We start from the raw sequence: 20,103 nt of genomic DNA on the forward strand, positions 1-20,103 counted from the left end.
TGGGACATATGTGTCAGGGTGGGAAGACAAGCAAACACGTGAAGAACTGTATCCTCACATTAGAAGAGCAGTGGTAAATGGTTTATGTTGAAGTCTGAAGCCAAATTTCTTTATAATTTCTCAGGAGACTCTTTTAGGACCTCTCCTGCTTGGTGTTTTTATCAGTGACCTAGAGGAGCAGTTGCAAAATATCCTCTTTAATTTTGTAGATGACTCCAAACCAGGGTTTGCAGCCAAGACACTTCAGGGTAGAGCCACTGTTCAGAGCAATGGTCCCAGAGAGTGTAAAGATCCAGCATGAAACCCCATGAAATTAAATGAGGACAAGTGCAAAGTTCTGCACCCCTATCAGGCTGAGCAGCTTCCCTGTAGAGGAGGTGCTGGGATCCTGGTGGGCAGTGGGGCTAAGCCAGCAGTTGATTCCTGACAGAAAAGGCAGTGAACAGTGTAGGGGCTTGCATCAACAGGACTGTAAGCAGTAGATATGGGAAATAATTGTTCCCCTTTACTCGACATTTTGTAGACTGTGCCTGAAATATTGTGTTGAGTTTTAGCCCTGCAGAAAGTTGTTTATAAACCTGAGTGTGTGCAGTGAACCACCACCTAAATGGCCAGGTAAATGCAGCATGTGAATGATGAGCTGGGGGAGCTCAGCTTATTGAACCTGGATGAGAGAAGACCTTCTGAGGCTGCATTCCCAACAGGGCATCACCAAGAAGACAGACCCCAGTTCTTTACAGGGGTGCATGGCAAGGCAATGAGAGGTAGTAGTCATTTATTGAAACAAAGAAGGTTCTGACTGGATATGAGAAAAAGAAATTTGACATGAATAAAATTGAGTGCTGATACAGGTTGCTCAGAGTGTCTTTGGAATTTATATCCTTAGAATTCTTTAAAAACTGGCTGGACAAAGTCCAGAGCAACCTTCTTTCAATTTGATGTTGTATCCATTTTGAGATGACTGTCTTTAAACCTAAAATATTATGTGATCCTGTGAAGGACAAATACTGTAATCTTCCAAATCTGTCGAGGCTCAGTAAGGCCTTACTTGAAGTGTTTGTGCTGACCATAAGGTCTAGGAAGATCTGGAAATATTGAATAGAGTTTCAGTCACCAGTCCAAACATAATCAGATAATTTTAAAATGTGATTAAAGTGTGGCTTAATAGTTTTCAGAGGAAGCTGTTAAGATCCAGTTATTAAAATTATTACAGAGATGCCTCTGCCCAAATAAGATGCAAGCGAGACCATATGCTGAAGTCAATAGTATGGATTTTATTTAACAGTAAATGTGAGTGGGGGGAGAGAGAGGGGAAAATAGAAAAAGAGGAAGAGGGGAGAGAAAAAGTGACAGAAAGACAGATTGAGTAGAAAATGTCACTTCTCTGTGGATCTCAACAGTGTCTTGTTGATCTCTTCTTCTGGTCTTCTCAGTGGTGAGGGCTCCATGAAGCTTAGAGTTCAGTGGACACCTGTTCCATGGATATGTTCAGGCTGGTTGGGAGCACACAGGTACCTCCCCTGGTTGGGAAGTTTGACTGTGTCTCTTGCCACAGGCTCTGATCTGTTGCATCCCTTTGCATCACGTTCAGTCCTTTGGTGTAAAGCCTCAGGAATCAGTCTGAGGGTGCTTTTGGGATCTTTGATGGTTTGTGATCCCTTCTGAGAGATGGCAGCTGCCTCCCTCTCTTGTCAGTGCATTGAGTCTGTTATGCCCATCAGACTTTCCCCAGGGAAGGGGTTGGGAGTTGTGTAAGGGAGAACAATTACCATGATAAATGGTGCCATCCCACCTTGCAGGATTTGCCTCATCAGCCTGGCTTGCAGCCTCCCCCTCTATCTTGTGTGAATCTCACTGCACACCTAAACTCACCTCTCCTCAATGGATGTAAACCTGGCCTCAGCAAATCACCCTGGAGCCTCCTTGATTGTTTTGAGTCATAAACCATGAACATTCCAGTCTCTCAGAGACCTAATGGGGAGCATTCATGAGGCAGTTTTGCTGTGCTTCTGTCTGAAAATAGGGTAAAAATAAAACGAAGGCTTGAAAGAAAAAGACAATTGCTGTTCATGCTAGAAAAGTGTATTGAAGAATATCAACCAAAACCTTTTCTTTCCAGAAACTTAGAAGGGGATGTTGCCCTGAGAAGCTCTGCTGCTGTCTATACGTACTGCAAATCTCGAGGGCTGTTCGCAGGCGTATCTCTGGAAGGAACCTGTTTAATTGAAAGGAAAGAAACAAATCGCAAGTAAGCTCTCTTAATATCTAAGGTTCAGTGAAAGCAGAGTGACAGAATTAACTAGGACACATTCACTTGGGAAAAAGTGGTTTTTGTGAAAACATACTACGTTAGTTAAGAATTTCTTGAGGGACAAGGGTTTCTTCAATTTAGACATCTTGCAATTGATATTGAGATGATGCTAAATGTTTAGGGATCATTTATCTGTGGCAAGTTGACCTTAGTTAGCTAGCCACCACATGCCAGCCCAGTTGCTTTGTCATTCCCCCTCCTCAACAGAATGAGAGGGGATAAAGCGTGATGATGAACTCATAAGTTGAGATAAAGGCAGTGAGATCACTTACCAATTGCTATTTCAGTCAAAAAAACTCCAACTTCATCAAGGGGAAATTAGTTTATTTTTTTCAGTAAATAAGAGAATGGGATAATGAGAAATTAGAACAGATCTAGAAAGCAACACCTTTCCCCCACACACTTTCCATCTTACTGGGCTCCACTTCAATCACAGTTTCTCTACTTCCTTCTCCCAAGTGGTGCAGGAAAATGGGGGCTGTGGTCAGTTTTCAAAATTTACAGCTTTGAAATAGTTCTGTCATTTCTCAGCATGTGATCAATAGGAAAAATCCAGGGCTAGGGATGGACAGTAGGGAGCATTTGCACAAAATGAATTTATCTAGAAGTTGAAATGTAATAATAATCAAATACCTGCAATCTTTACTTTTTTTTTGTGTCAGGTTTTATGGGCAGGACATTCGTGCTAGTGCCATACTACTTGGTGACGTGCCTTTCCCTGCTCAGGCAGATGATCTTTATGAAACTCTAGCATCCTTCACTGAAGTGTATGAAAATGAAGAGCAAAAAAATAATCCAGGAAAATCTGTAAGGGAACAAAGAAGGGTTTGTGTGCTTCTTTTTCACATCGGCTTTCCCTGTTCCTAAGCTGTTCCTAGTCAGTGTCAATGCTGATCTTCATGTGTAATTTTTAACTTCTCTGTTGGATGACTGAAGGCGTAGCACATGTCAGTTACTGCATGTGGAACATTTGTTCAAGTATTTCCCTGCTAGGCTCTTGAGGACAAGAATGTTGCAGGGTTTGGTTTGCGTCTTCCAGAATAACAAAGCGTATCCTTGTTTTGTAATTGTGCATTATCAAATCTGTGGTGATGATTAGGAATGTTTGATCAAGTATTTTTAGTCAAGTTAATTGCAAATTGGATACTCTTAGTTTTTCTGCTTTTTCTGTCTTCTATTCAAACAACCACCTTTATAACGTAATACTGAGACTGTAGAAGATATTTTCTTACAGATGTTGATGTTACTGATAGACACGCATTTACTTTCAGCTTTGTTAAACCCATGGTGATTTACTTCAGTGTCATGTGTGTATCACTAGTGTTTAGTATGTTTTTGAGTTCTTACAAGTTCAGTGGAGAAAGAGTAATTTTAATTTTTTTTTCAGTGTAACTAGATGTACTTCTAGGCTCTGAAATCACGATCTCTGTCCAGATATGATGCTATTTTTTAAAAAAAATTGTGTACTTTAGGTAAATGAACGACCTGCTAGACCATCAACCAGACCAGAGCCACCTAAACCCACTGTTAGACCCACACCACCAGGTGAAAACTTTTGATAATGGCTAATAAATTATCTTCATAAAATTAGAGCATTAAAGCTAATTAATACTGTGCAGTTATTATAGCAGCTGCCTCTATAAAAATGTTTTTTAAATACTCTTCCTTGGAGGAACACTGAAAGCATATTGATGTAGTGCCATGACTGATAAAGACTAAAAGATTTGGTTTTTTTGTTTTATATTAACAAACCTTTTCTCTCTGACAGATTTGCTATAGAAACAGTATTTTTATAGTTGCAGAATCATGTAGTGATTCCAAGGAAATATTCATAGATACAGGATACACAGGAGTCTCACAGTACAATGAAACTTCTTAATAAAAATAACAGTTCTAGAAACTGCTGGTCTAAGTTCTAGAAACTTCTTTTTTCTGGAAACTGTAGTTTCTCTTTAGGTTGTCATTATCTTTTAATCATTAGAGTAGAGCAGAAGAGGCAGAATTTTGGCTCTTTAACAGTTTGTCTTAACAAAGTGCTTTTATTCAAAGTGAAGCTTTACTCTGCCCCTTCTCTTGTTAATGTAATTCTCCAGTTAAGGATGGGAGGCAAAGTCTGTATTTCTTTCTTCTGCACTGGTTCCTAGTTTACTGCAATCATTTAATAACTATTGAACTCTATCAGAAGAGCAGTATACAAAATATAACAATATATATTAGCATGCCATATAAGTCACTACTTTATTTTCTCTTTCAGCTAAAAAGAACACAAACAAACTTTACCCTGAACTTCCCAATGATTATGCATCTGGGGGTAAGTACTAAGCTTACACTTATTTTACTAATACAGTGTAGAATCTGAGAAGTCCTAAAAGTACTTTGAAGCATATGCAAAAATATCTGGCCACCGATATTTTTCTTTCTTGTCCATAAATTAAAAAGAGATTCAGGTCTTGTATGATCTCCTGAAAATATTTCATAAACATTAATCTTATTCCCTGGCTTTACATTCTAACAATGATGTTCTTTTTCTGAACAGCCCAAGTTCTTTTGGTTTATTCTATAAGCTTGAAAAATGAACTTGAAGTAGTAAAATTGTTTTATGTTACCACCTAATTGAAATGAAGAAGGAAGCTGATATAACAAGCTTCTGTCCAAGTCCTTATGCAACTATAATTGCTGCTTTAATTTTAAAAGTGCTTCCACAGATGATACCTGATTATGCTGGCATAAACACCAATTTACATGGCTTCTTCAGGCTTTTGTACTGAAATAACTCTGTTACCCTAAAGATATTACTATTGATGCTCTTATGTTTAAAGCACTTTCAGCTCTTAACAGGAGAATCTCACTGTGAAGTATTTGCATTCCATATTATATATATATAATATGAATATGTACTTATATTTTCATGTATTGCATCCTCACTTGAAAATAAAATTAAGCAAAATACCTCTTTTTTACTTCTGTGAGTAGAGCTAAAATTGAGTTTGATAATAGATCACAAATGAAAAGTCTATTTCAGGCAAAGTGTAATTAGAGCTTTTCACTAAAAATTAAGATAAATTATGTGCCTTTGTCTTTACATTCTTTTTCATATCTTCTCTTCATACATGTTCTTGATATGTGTGTCTGTTGAAGGGGCCAACATAGCAGTATCTTAAGATGAGCTGTCAATGTGACTTCTGCAGATTAGGGACTTCCTGAAAATCAAGATTTGTTATTGTGTTATAGGACTTCTACAAGGAAAAGAAGGATGACTCTAGTGGTCTGTACACAATAGCTGTTATCCAAGAGAGAAGAACTGGTCTTCTGGCCGTTAAAACTAAGCTTTCCCAGTCTTACTAAAGCCCTGGCCAACTGAGAACAGGTTTCTAAAGGTTGTACCCATTTGCTATATTGAAGGGAGTATTCTTCTATTCAGGTGCAAGCAACAAGGTAAAAATATTCCAGAGCCATCTGTTGAATGGCTTTCAAGATTCTTTGAAGTCAAGATATAGACTCAGTCTGCTACTGGAGATTTCTAGCAGTTTCTGGAAATATACAAGTTTTTCTTTAGGAATACAGGGGGTGGGGGGAGTAGGATCTTGTTTAAATGATGTAATAGTGTATTTGGCTTTCTGTTGCAGATTACATTTCCACAGGTAACACAAATGCTTTCTGAATCCATAGAAATACTCTATGCTTCTAAAAGCTAAAGCTTTTTTCCTTCTCACAGAGGGCAATTAAGGTTGAATTCAAGAATCACAGTCCCTTTCACAGAGTGTATTAATGCTGGGGGATGAAAAAGAAAGAGCCATAAGGCCATATCTCCTGTCAATGATCTGTTTCTGCCTATTTATAGTCCAAATTATTTCAACAGAGCTGCCTAGCAGCTATAGCTGCATGCATGCATGTCAATCTTTATTGCAGGAGTAGTTGCTGTAGCAGATGTTCTTCTACAGTAAAAGACATATTAAAATTTTTTTGTGTCATTCTAGTTTTAAAAATAAATATAGATAGGCAATAGAAGAGTGAATTAATCTTATTTTTAGGAAGCTATGTGTTAGGTATAATGGCTGGGGTGGAGGTAGATTTTGATGTTCAGCAACAAGCTTAACTGGGTTGCAAGTAATAAGGACTTGCCTTTGGTTGGGGAAGGGGCAACTTGGCATTGTGTTACCAGCATTTGGTTTTGCAGCAGTTATACAAGTAGTAGAAAGGTTGAAACATTAACTCTTCTCATTAGGTGAAAGAAGAGCTAGACTTGTGGATGAAACATTTTTAATTATTTTCTGTGTACTTGAATTATAGAGATAAGTAATGTAATATAACCTTTTTCAAATGCAAGAAAATGATAAATGAAAAACATTATTTTCCTAACTGATAACATGATACTTGAACTCAGTTGCAAGATTGTTTTCATGTAATTGAATAATGCTTAAGGTAATGCATTTCGTTTTGTAAAATGAGCTTCAGTAGTGTTTTAAATGTTTCCAGAAACTTGGGAATACCACGCATTTTATTTAGATGCAGTTAAAAATTGCACAGACCTTTTACAATTCTGGGAAATAAAACCCCAAAACAACCACAACAAAAAAACACAACAAACTAGCAGCTGCAACAGTTATTGGGATTCAGTGAACTATGAATTTTATACACTGGTAGACATTTTTCTGAAGATTCACTAAATAAAGAAATTTGATTTGCTTATGAGCATGAAAGTTCATGCCTTCTCCTTTACTAGAATTAGGCATTTGCATTTCATTTTTCTACTTGTCCCCTCTTTATTGTAAAGTCTACTAAAAGGGCTTACTGGCCCTTCCAAGATTTATTACTACAACATAGCTTTCTTTTTCTGGGTGGATGATTCTTTGGACTTCTTTACCACATCTGTAATACAAACAACCCATAATTCTTTACTGACTGCTTGGACATTGTAGACTCAGGAGCTTACTTCATTAGAACCATTTTTTAGATACATTAGGTTCATAGTTTGTCACACTGGAATATCTAATCCTAGATATTAAATTTTCTTTAGTGTTTTGATTTGTAGTTTTTTCTCCTTGGGATTCTGCCATAGAGCAGCAAGTAACCAAAAATATAGCTAAATGATTACTTCCTGCATACCCTCCTAACAGTGTGCTGAATAGTATACAATTCTGAAAATGTTACAGTGATGTGGTTTCCCAGCTGAACTGGTAGCAGCAGGAGCAGTGATCTGCTAGTAAAAGTTGGGCCTGGGTTGAGGTGAATGTTGTTGAGAACTGAATAAATAACAGGCAGTTTGTTCAAATCAGAAGTCAGATAATTTTTGCTTTTTCTTCAGCTCAGTTTATCAGAAAAGGACTGTTTCACATGTTTGGTAAAGAATAACTTGAAATTGCCAAGGTGCTGAAACAATCACTTGAGACAAGAGTGGGGATGAAAATGGAAGAAATTTCTTCCTTCCAAGCAGTGTGCTTTCATTATTCTTCATAATTATCAAATCTCACTATGGGTTTAAATTCTTACAATACTGTAAGACAAAATACTCATAGTGAACACAAAAGCAGTTCTTTTGATAACAATATAAGTATTTTTTGAAAATTTGGAGAAAGTAATGATGCTGTGTGCATTTTTTAAGGGTTCATGTGATGTGCTCAGGAAACCCATAGGAACTTGTGGATGTGAATCCTGAATATTTCAGGGGTTTTTTTTAGATTGCTTTCAGAAACACTGTCTTTCTTACTTTCCAGAATTACTAAAGTAAATATTTTAAAATTTTATCTTGAGAAAAATATTTGCCTTCTTCTTTGGATTTTTGAATGCAGTAAATTATCTGCAGCCATTGAACTTTTTAACTATTGTGCATAAAATCAACACACTCCAACCTGATTACCGTAAAACTAAAAAAGACCCCCAAAATATGAATTTTGACTCGGTTTTTTTCAGCAGAAACCTTTCACTTTGAAAATAAAATAAAATATTAACAGATTGTTATTGTCCCAATAGGCATATATTTATATTCTTGCATATGAAAGAAGTGCTATGTGAAACCTACTGATGAGGATATGGAGGCAGATGAGAAAATTGTCACTGTTTTTAAGAAGCTAAAAAAAACCTTCTTCCTTCAATGATGATTTGAGTGATTTGTCAACCTCATTATTAAAAATTCATGTCTTCCTACATGAATTTGTCTGCAGCTTTTAGACAAAATTTGTTGTGGCTTTCTTTGCTATATTAAAGAGCCCTTACTATGCAGAGGAGCTTTTATTTTTGTTCCCTTCTTGTTCTCTTTGAGACACTTGTGCTGTAATCAAATCACTTTTTGGTCTTCCTTCATCTTTCTTTTGATTGCCAAACAGATTGATGAGCTCTTTGTCAAAAGTCATTTTCTCTTTCTTCTCAAATTTTAAGTAATAACACAAATACCAAATTCTGAGCTGTGAGCTCACTGGCATCAATAAGATTTGGGCTCCTAAAAGCTCTAATGAATTTGCACTAAACTCCAGTCCTTAAATTTTCTATTATTTATTTATTTATTTATAACTTCTTGAGTGTTCCTTATCTATGTTTAAAACAATTGAGGCAATATCAACCCTTTTTGATCAGGTGGTACCATGAGGTGGCAAATGCAGTTTGTGTTAACTGAATACATCAGAGCTGCTGCTTTTCATGGTTACAGTTCTCCAGGAATCAGGCCTGGCCCACTTCTCTGTAATTTCAGAGATGATCTCAGTGCTTCTTTTGGTAATCTATGAACACCAGATGGTTCAGTAGATCTGTGAAAATCTGCTTCCCAAGAGAATTCCAAGACAGATTTTCATGCCTCCTGAAGTGTATTTTGTCAAGGAAAATTGAGGGATCTGTATGTGAATTTGCCTTTGTTAGTACATTATGGATTTTTTGTGGCCAGTTACAAATGTTTTAACTAAGCCAAGAGAATGATATGGACTAAGAATTCATAGACCTCTTCTGAGGTAAAAAGCTTTAATATTTTTTTTTTTTGCTTGTGATTTCACCTCCTGTTTCACTTATTTTACCTTCATTCCTGTTCTGCAGTTCAGTTTACATCTAACTTGCTATCTTGTTATTTTGAAAGGTATTACTCTTTGGGATAATATTGATCAAACTTGGAAAAGAAAATATAAGTTGGAACATGGACACCATGCTAGCAGTCTCTGCATTAATTAGTACCTCTACTTATGTGTGGTGCTGAGCTTTTTTAACACAGTATAATGAAAAAATGGAATTTTTACATAGAACTGCTGAAAGAGAGCATCACTCATGTTCTTGCAACTTTAAAATAGGCTTGCTTTGGTAAATATGTATTGAAGCAATCACTTTATTTTTTATATATGTATTTCTCAACTTAGGTTGAGAAAAACCAGTACTATTTTGGAACAATTCAGATTTAACTGGAAATCTAACATGCAACTATTTGTATTCACTGTGCAGTTCCATGTTTAGATATGCCCACTGACCAAAAAATCTGACAGCTGTGCTACAAGAGAAATGTAAGTGTGCCCAAATCTCCTCTTGATGAGTGACTTTTGACTTGGGCATTTTTATTTCAATTAAGACTAAGCACAATAGCAGGAAAGTAAAAATATTTAATGAGTTTTCATACAAACAAAATCAGCTATCTCTGTGGTCTCAGACTAACTTTTTCTCAGTGTAATGCATGAATTTTTGCTTTTGCTTTGTTGTTAGAAAGCAAAGTCAAGCCTGCCTTTCTAGGATATTGTCCATATTTCATTATGTGCTTCTTTCTGTCTGTTTTGGATCAGGATGATTCAAAATGGTTTCATCGTTCTGAAATTTCCTTTGCCAACTTGAACTGTAGTAAAATTTAATCAAAAACTTTTAACATTTAATTAAGATTATCAAATAGGTTTTTTTTGTATCTGATATCTGCATAGACCTGGAATGGAGAAGGAGTCCAGAACCTCTTCTTTTTAAGGATGGAGCAAAACTCTGTGGTTCACAGTGATGGGAAAAATGCATTTTGCTTTTGAACTGGAAATTAAATCATCCATGAAAACACAATAAAATCAGATGTGTACATACTCTTTAGGTGTTGTGGATATGTGCTGTGTATCTGAAACTGAAAAAAACCTCACTTTTTATTCTTCAGTTTATGAATTACTCTTTTTCCAAGAAAGGAAGAGATTTGCTGAAGGATCAAGTAGAACTATAGTAAGGAAGAACCCTCATTAAGCTGTGCAGTAATCTGTTCGTTCAATAGTATAATTTGATGAGAAACTCTTAGCAGATTATAAACTACAAAATCAATAAGCTCAGTGTGACAAATAGCTATTTGTTTTAGAAAAATTTTGCAAAGTGAGGCATATAATGTTTCTGCCATAATCCTTCATAACATTGTCTACTAATTTGGTAAACTAAAGTATGGGTGCTTTTGTTTTGTTTTAAGAGTTTTAGCTGAGCTTGGTCTATTTTTGTGTTTTTCATGGCAAGACTTTGTGACATGTTTATATTTAGTTACTAAAAAAATAAAACATCCATCTGGTGGTCTCCCACAGTATTAATTTTCTTGCTATTATGAGCTCTTTCTTAATACTAACGAAACCCAGGAAATCCCAGGAAATTATTTTTGAGACTATTTTTATCCCTGATTCCCTTTTACTAGGATTGTAGTATTACTATCATGACTGTGATAAGTCAGATAATCAAGCTGCTTATGGCTTATATTGTGGCAAGCTGAGAGGAAAATATGCAGCATGCAGGCCTTCACTGGTCATACTGAAACAAATAACTTGATGTATATAATCTGCTAACTCAAAATACAACAAGGCACAGAGAGATTGAGGTCAGACATGCTAGAATGAAATTGGGGTCTTTCTGATGTATGTGTGCATGCATGAGCAGAGTGCTGTTGTTTGTGCTAAGTATGAACCAGCTACTCCGGCATGGGTAACAATATTTTTTCATGGCATTTTTTAATTGTTTGGAATACAAATTGTGAAATAAGAGCTAAAGCACAGAAAAAATTCAGTGCAATCTATGCATATTTTTTTAAGTGTAAAGCACGGCTAAGGGGATAATTCTGATTCACAAAATTAAAACATGAAATTGTTCACAGGAGCATATAAATGTTAAATAGTATAGATTGAAATATTTTCTGAAGGCATTTGTAACACATACAGATGAATGCTTTAGCATCTGGAATACATGCTTTAAGTGTTGTTTCAAAGCTGTGTACTTGTTTAGACAGTATTTTCTTCTGTGTTGTTCAAGCAGTAAGACTAAAGCAAGCTTAAATTGCTTTCCTGTCTATTATCCAGAAAAACCTTTGGGAGTATGGGAGCTTCTGCTTAATTTATAGTTCTTGAAGCCAACCAGAAGTTTTGACTAGCTCAAGGAAATGATAGATATTCAGGATTTCTCTCCAGTGTGAGGTGAAATGCCACTGTGCTCTACTGACTTGAGACAAAGTCTAACACTATTATAAGAAATGCAGGTCTTTGGGCTGATGCTTTACAGATCCATCCTTATAGGAGGGACAAGAACATCTACTTTATACTAAATGCTAAGGAAAGACTTTCTTTTCTATGGTAAATTATTGTTTTTCACCCTGATGGAACGCCCACTTGAAATGTATTTTCCCATGAGCAGTAAAATCAGGGTTCCCCAGACTGTGATATATTCTCAGTCATGGAGGAACCTGGAGTCCTGCATCTACTCTGGCTGTGCTGGTTCGGTGTTTCATCATGCAGGTCAGCCAGCTGGATATTTCTGATTGAACCAAGAAGGTCATTCACCTTTTGTAGAAACACTGTCAATCCCTGAATAAAGAATAGGAGGCCAAGGAAAAAAAAAACAAATAAACCAGACACGAATGTAAGCTGAACTAGTACAGCAAATAACTGTTCTAGAAATTATGTAATAATGCTTTTCACGTCTACAAAAAGACAAGGTTTCAAGAAACTTCTTACCTTTTCATGGAGAGGTCTGGCAAGGTTTCCATTGAGACTTCTCTGGTTATATTTAATTTGGTTTGTCTTTCTCATGAATGATTTTTTTTGCCATATTAGGTAACCTTCAAATATTATTTTTCTGGTTGTTTTTTTCATGAAGAAGCTTAGCTAGAAGTGACCTCTACTCTTGTGGAAAGGAAGTGTTAGTTTTTTCATACACAGTGAGACTTGCACCCCTCTTCCCCCTTTTCTCTCAGTGTTGCATCTTTGTGTTTTTAGCAGCTCCTTTGCTATGTAGCAAGGAAGGTGTCAAAAGACGATTAAAAATAGGAAAATAGAAAATTCCTCTGTAAGGAAAAATATAATGGGAAAGCTTTCTCTGGTCTACAATTTCAAGTATTGGTCTCTGCCAAAAGATTTAGACTGTGTCTTCTTTACTCCTGACATTTCTGCCTTTTGTCAGCAACTACAGAAGGATGAGACAGAATCTGAGTTGAGACAGCAGAGTAAGTTTGGAGATACTGTTAAAGGGAAAAATCTGCCTTCACATATATTGTACATTGGACAAATTTGAGCCAGTGGTTGAATCCCATTTGCAAGCCTGAATTCCCTCATGCTTGAACCAAGGGATGTGATTACTGTTAGTTCTTTTTAAAAAGCGTCTATATAGCCAATATTTTACTTGACTTAAAAGCATATGTATGAAGAATACTGTTAATACCACACTTGAATTTGAACTGAAAATTATGGTACTGTTTGCTTTTTCATTTCAAGAACTTTATCATAATTGACTAGGCTGATGTATTGAGTATTCTGCAAAGTTTGGTTGTGCTTCACTGGCAAGTGTAATATCAGCACTCCATGGCTGATATTGGCTGATCTAATGACTGTCCAAGATGCTTCATCCATGTGATGGTGAATGTTGCAGGTTGCAGAGTTTGCACTGATCAGATTAGGCTCTAGTTTATGGTTCTGTGTCATTTCTAGCTCTTGCTGAAGCTGTTCTGTAATGAATGGGGCAATCTACCTTTTGCCTACCAGTTTAAACTGTGGTCAAATCATTACGGGATTGTGCCATGGGATACTGTCAGTGGAAGTACAATTGCTTGAGTCACCATTTGGCACAGGAAGGGAACATTGATTGAATACCTTTTGAAATTATAAGTTGATGAAGCCTGTGGTGTAAATAGAATTAATAATAGCTGTACTGCTGCTGAAGGAACATAAAAAACAATGAGAATTAGTAATTGTGGAAAGAAGAAATCCTATCATCAATTTCAACAGCCCCTATGTCCCTTAGTGCAGCTAAAGTTAACAAGAGTTTTCTATATATTGCAGGTGTTCATATAAAATATAAATGTTATCATGAAAGTGCTAGACTTTGTATTAAAACAAGAGATACTCACTTGTTCCCTTTCACAATGACTTGACACTCCTTGTTTTCATCCATATTTTTTCTTATCAAGATTAATTAATTTTTTCTTATGCATTCTACTTCTATAGCAAAATTTCTTTCCTGTCTGATTCCCTTGCAATGAAGTAGTAACATCTTTAATTTGTTTTATTCTGCAAAGCTCATTTTCATTTTGCCTTGAAAACAGGCTTTCTATTCTTGGCCCACTTTGTTTTCAACCAGTTTTAAACACTGATGATACAGATTGTGAACAGACCTTCAAATGAGGCCTTGTGCAGTATTATTATTTAGTATATTTACATATAACATAGTTTCTGTCTCATATAATTTTGTCATTTTAACCATTTTTCTAGCCAGTGCAGAGAAGAATCTCTCCATGCAAAGCAAAAAAAAAAAAAAAAGCCAAAAAAAAAAGTCAATCAGTATTTCACAAAGTATAACCCTAAGAAACTTGCAGAAACTGTATAGAATAAATTTACTACTTTTTGGTTTTTTTCTAGAAGCTGTAGATTTTTTCCCAGACCTTTGTAAAAGCTAAGACTTCTATGACTTCAAGTGAACCAGGTTATGTGCCAATAATACCCTTGGCAGAAATTTTGAAGCTGACCAAAATGCAGACAGTGTATTGAGATTGAGATGCTAACTTGGTATGTGTAGAGGAAACATGGAGAAGCTTGTCAACATGGGAGTCCCAGATCATTCCTAAATCATCAGTCTGACCTGAATAAAACAGCTCAGTTCTGGTGACTGTACTTTGCTTTTCAGAATATGAAGGCTGTGCTTAGGATTGCATCTCAGCTTTTGCAGTATGATTTCAGCACAGGCATTATTTGCATTAATGTCATGTTGAGCATGATAAAGCCCTTGACATTGATATGGTTTATTTGACCTTTTCACTTTGAATGAAAATCTAATTGTTTTTTGAAATGTCAGAAAAATACAAAAAGTAATCAGCAAAAGTACTGCTATGGAATTGACTCTTGCAAGCAGGAGGTAGGGGTTTTTTATATCCTAAATATCAAATACATCCACAGATGCTTAACAAAAAAGGCACTTCTTTAATGCAAAAGCTGAGTTTGCTGAAACAAAGATAGAAAGCATTCCATCAGCAGATGAAGATGATGAGCCAGCATGTTCCCCAGTAGACCAGAAACTCAAAACCAGCGAAATACGTTTCATACTGAATGAGCTAAATTTGCACAGTGACTTAAACTTTAAATATAGTCAGGTCTGTTTCAATCACCAGTTTTGTTTGCTAGACCTGACACTGTTCAGTAACAACTCAAGTTGGCAATATGCAATCTGCTTTGAAATTATCAATTTCTAGCTTATATAGAAGAGGTCAAAAATACCTAAGTCTTCTCCTGGGTTTTGTGAGTCTCTTACAACAGTGTGTGTATAATATCTTCATTCTGTGCATAAAGATTTGCAGTTGATGATGAACTTTTTATCTGTTGAGGCTTTACTGCAAAATTGTTTAACTGGGCACAAATAGGCATTTGTGGGGCATTTAAAGAGTGGTTTTACCCCAGTGACAGTGAAACTCACTTCACGCAAAAAAAACACCCTCATTTTCTTAGTCACGAAGAACTGATTATTTGCAGGCTTCAATATTGAATTTAAATACTTGAGTGTCTTACAAGCTTTTATTCAGAAAGTAGAGAGAGAGAAAGACAGGTGATTTTGTTTACTTGCACAAAACAAGCCAGAATTATTGGCAAAGAAACAGCTAAGCGAGATATTATTTGTTCTGAGAGTGATTTGCTGAATATCATGTCTCCTGACTTTTGATCAGATGAGCCTTATTGGAGATTATTTTGATCAATGGTGGCATATGACATACTTCAAGTATCTGTACAGAATATATCTGATTATAGCAGATTCGTACCTGTAGATGTAAAATGTCAAATCTACTGTGCATATTTAGGCCTTCCCAAACATCTGTTCAGTGAGATCTGAGGTTGTTGTTTTGTGTATGCAGAGGGTTTTTTGAGGTGAGTCTGCATTTAAAAAACAAAATTAAAAAGGCCATTAAGGAAATTAGTAGTTTAATGTGAATAGGACATTTGAGATTTCATTTTTAAGGCTTGGTTGAACAAACACTTGATTTGTTATTTGTCCGGAAACAACTAAAATTAAATTTGTAAGTAAGTATACATCTGTTCTGCTCTAAAAGCTGAAATAAACCCCTTTTTTTCTTAAGCTAAAAGCTGAGAGGTGAGAGCTAAGAATATGGAAAATGAGCACATATGGTAGAGAAAGGAGCTCATCTGTGTACTGGTGTGATTCAAGAACTGAAATTATTTTCATGACTTTTTAGTATTTAGGATACAGTTAGGCTACTATTTTTCTTTCTAAATGGGAGTTGCTTGAAGATTTTTTCTGAGTAGCAATTAGAATGCATAATATTTTGTTGCCACATAGGAGTTGAAAAGTTAATTTCTACAGGGTCGCAGTGTATAATACATGACAATGTGGTTCTTCTTTAGTCCATTTTTCCCAGTCCTCTCTGATGTTTTGTCATGTTACAATAGAAGAAAGCCATAAAATCTTTTAATTTACTGACCTCTTATTCTCTGTGTAGTAATTCATATAGCACTTTCTTTCATCTTTTCTCTGACTTTCCTTACTTCATTTCCTTCATAAGTTTTTAAACAGATCATTTGCCACTTTGCCAAGATTCTGCTCTTTAAGGCCTATTTAGGCCTTCAGACATAGTGAAAGGTAAAGCTTCCAAATGAACATTGCCCAATAAGGCCCAATAAGTGAATTTCAGCATTGTGATATGTTTTATTTCTGCTTATCATGACATTGTAACTTAGCTAATGCAGTGATTTGACTTAACTTTTGTTCATCCTATCTGTGAACGTGAATTCAACATCACCTCTGTGGCTCTGAGCTGCAACTTTGAGCCAAAACTGACATTACTTAAATTTGTTGGAAACCCCTTACACATGTAAAGCCTTGCAATTTAGACATCATCAGAACATGGACTATTATTTGCATTAAACTTTTTCAAACATAAAATATTAAAAAGTATACATATTCAGTGAACTATACTTAATGATATCTTAGTCTCCAAGATGCCAATTTTCGAAAAGTTATATGGAATGAGTTACTGCTTTTGTCATGTAGTCATCATTGTATGTGGTCATAAAGGGACATTTTGAGGTAGTGTTGTTTAAATATTTCATTACTTTGGAATTTTTCTTTCTTTTTTTACATTCCAGGAAGTAAATGACCCAGTCCTTTTTCATAAAAGTATTCCATAATATATGCAAGAGGTTTTTAAATTTGAGAAGATATTCAATATGGTAGTCACACCCATTGCAAACTATGTGGTTTTTTATTTAAATAACAGAATACTATTTTTAGTTGCAGTTTTCATCATTTTGATTGCTTTCTAAAGTCATGAGTGGAAAAATTAGTTGTAAAAGAGATTAATTTTTTAAATGTTCATGTAGTAATGAATGTACAATTCTGTACTTTTTAATCTTTATTTCTTTACATATGAGAGTATCGTTTTCAGAATTATTCTGTGAAAAGTTGACTGTTATAACATTAATGAAATTGTTTCCATTGCTTTGTTTATAAGGAGAGAAGTTCAGTTGCATGCATGTATTCTTTAGATACTGACACAACTTTGCTTTCCGATTATCAACAGATGTAGATTGGTTTTAGAATATCCACAAAGTATCTTCTGTTTTTTCTATGTTATAACTCATAGTGTTATCAGATTTATGATGATCAAGACTACTATAATTCACATATTTTGCATTTAAAACTAGTATTCTTTCCTGTTTTAAAATTTTCAAAAGCAATTACAAAATGTCATAGTGAGATAAGGTGTGCTATCCTTAGCATTAAAGGACTGAAAAGCTTTCAGCAGACAGATATGTTAGAATAATTAGTGGTTTCCTTTAAAACCCAGCACTAAGCCTTACATCTTTCTGCCACACCTCCTTCTCACTTCCCTTCCAATGTTTCTTTGACTGTCCCTGATGCAATTCACCTAAGACATCAAATCTCTTTTTTAGCTGCTCTTCTAAATAATAGTTCAGAAATAGACTTCAAATATAAAGAAAACCAAGGGGTAAGTTTAGATAGAGTAAAAGGTAGATATTCCCCAGTATGACTGATCATATACAGCCAAGATGTTGGATTTTTCTCATTCTTGAAAAAGGTACCGTGTCACTGAGGCTTTGGTATTTTCAGGTTCATAACCTCTTTGGTGAAAAGAGCGATGCAGAATTAACATTGTATCAGACAATGCACTGTCCAGTTTCTCTCTCTGTATCACTGGTCTGGTACATAATTAATGCTTTGACTTCAACCTGATTAATGCTGAACTTAAGTATTTTCTAAATTAATATCAACAGGCCAGTTTTAGGCTTGGTTCCTTAGTCTCTTTGAAACAGCTGCACCATTTACTTCATGTGCTAGTATTTCTTATGGCCAGGGAACAGATCAAGGCACTAATCACAAAGACATATTTATCTTCCCTCTTAAATTTGCATCCCTCTAGTCTTCTGTTTGGTAGCTGCTTTTTTTTTTTTTTTTTTTTTTTGGTTTTTTGATTTTTTTCCTTTTTGTAACGTTAAAGTAGATTCCATTATTGTACAAATAGACTTCTCTACTTTGATAATCCACTACTATTAAAGCAGTTTATGGAACCAATGACTTTTTGTTCAATTGGTGATTGTCAGACTAGTGAGTATTACCTGTATTCAGTACTGTATTATGTTGAGTTCCAATTTGGCTCTGGGTTTAGAGTTCTGAGATTTGGAATACATCCATTAATTTTCAAAATACCTCTCTAGATATATTTAAGTTTCTTTAAATTATGTACACATTCCCCTGATTTCTTGATCTTTGTTATTTGTTTCTGTAACTTCATTAAGATTCTTCTCAATGGATTTGACCCTTTAGCTCTGTGTTGTCTAGCTTTATCACATATTTTACTCTTAGCTCAGTCTTCAGCTACAAGAGTGGCTCTGCTACATCACTAATACTTCTCCTGTTCTTGCACTTCACCTTTCTGTGGCTTCCAGTTCCTGCAGTGTTCTCTGCTCTCCTTTCCCTTCCATTTTTCATTTGCTGATTTCTTCATTCATGGTTATCTCCTCATTAGAAAAAACCATTCAACAGTCTCATGTGCGGATTCATCACAAATTTTTTTTTAATTACAATTTTCACATTCATATGAAAACCCATGTTCTCCAAAAAGTAAGTTCTCTGTTCCTTCTGTTCCTTCACCATTCCATTTAAACAATTCTTTGTTTATTGGTAATGTGAAAGGTCAGTTACTACAGGCCTTTTACCTAATGATGATATTCTGTTTATTCATTTGCACGAGTAGGTTAATCTGAATAGATGTGGAGAAGTTAAATGATTGAATGAGTGGAGTAAGGAGTCTCTGAGATGTGGTAACTATCTTATTTTTAGTGTAACAGTCTGAAGGTGTGAAAAAATGGGTTCTGACTATAAAAGCATAAATCAAGCATATAATTGTCAAGAAAGGTTTCAACCAAAGGACAATGTTGAACAAAAAGAAAAAAAAAACAAAACAGTATGCCAATACTGAATTATTTGGAGCTAGACATTAAGAAAGTTATCTTAGCAGCCAGGGGGATACACTGTGAAATAACCTCCCCAGATGACTAATGGGGTAAAAAGAGAAGTGGCAAAAAACCCAGTTTATTGTCTGGCCACATACCAGACTCTGACCTAGTCTCAGAGAATGTGCTTCATTCAGTTATGAGCTGCTGGTCTCACCTGTATGGAGGCCTTGCATTACTAGACCATGCTTCAGGTCCTAACCAGTGTCTGTTGCCTTTTACCTGTTCATACTGTTTATCTTTCAGGAGGACACTGATGCAGATAAGATGGTTTTACTCAGTTCACATCTTCTCTAAACTTGAGAGCTCTCCCCGATGCAGAAAATTCTCATTGTTTTATCTCCCCTCTCTCTCTCTCTCTCTGTCCCAGGTATCTATCTGATCTAGTTGCTTCTTTCTAACCCTCCAGCCCACAATATCTCTTTGCAGCATTATCATCTCATGCTTCATCTTGTGAAGTCCAAAGCTGATCATACTGCTGTTATCTAATCTTTTTTCTTGTTTTGAACTTCTTCAGTAGTATGCTTCACCTTCTTTTAAAGAGTTTCTCTTGCTCCCTGTTCAAGCCATTGGTTCTATCTATGCTGATAAATTAGTCTTTGCTAATTTATGCCAATGTGATTTGGCACTGGAACCTGGACTCTCATTTGGGGACATCAAGTTCAATAACATGGAAAGGAGCCATTAACTGACATAAATGTAACTCTTACTTCCAAGTCTCTGCTGACCTGTGTACAACCACATATTAGTAATTGCATTCCATCATTCTGTATGTAACCTGTTATATTAATATTCATCTTCTGTTTTCTTTGGTAATACTTGAGATCCTTGAATTCTATTGCTGGGCTATGTCTGTAATCACCT

At 35.6% G+C, this 20,103-nt stretch overlaps 1 protein-coding gene across 2 annotated transcripts in view; it reads left to right on the top strand.

The window, feature by feature from the left end:
- Nucleotides 1-20,103, top strand: part of SH3YL1 (SH3 and SYLF domain containing 1) — a 45,261-nt gene that overhangs the window by 17,462 nt on the left and 7,696 nt on the right. Inside the window, exons 6-9 of one of the 2 annotated variants that reach the window (XM_059468090.1) lie at nucleotides 2,120-2,248; nucleotides 2,974-3,136; nucleotides 3,784-3,856; nucleotides 4,566-4,622. In XM_059468090.1, the coding sequence (XP_059324073.1) occupies nucleotides 2,120-2,248; nucleotides 2,974-3,136; nucleotides 3,784-3,856; nucleotides 4,566-4,622 (422 nt within the window). The remainder of the gene's footprint in view (nucleotides 1-2,119; nucleotides 2,249-2,973; nucleotides 3,137-3,783; nucleotides 3,857-4,565; nucleotides 4,623-20,103) is intronic. The other variant, XM_059468091.1, reaches the window with a different exon arrangement.

Source organism: Ammospiza nelsoni, chromosome 3, assembly GCF_027579445.1.
Source record: "Ammospiza nelsoni isolate bAmmNel1 chromosome 3, bAmmNel1.pri, whole genome shotgun sequence".
NCBI classification, from domain to species: Eukaryota; Metazoa; Chordata; class Aves; order Passeriformes; family Passerellidae; genus Ammospiza; species Ammospiza nelsoni.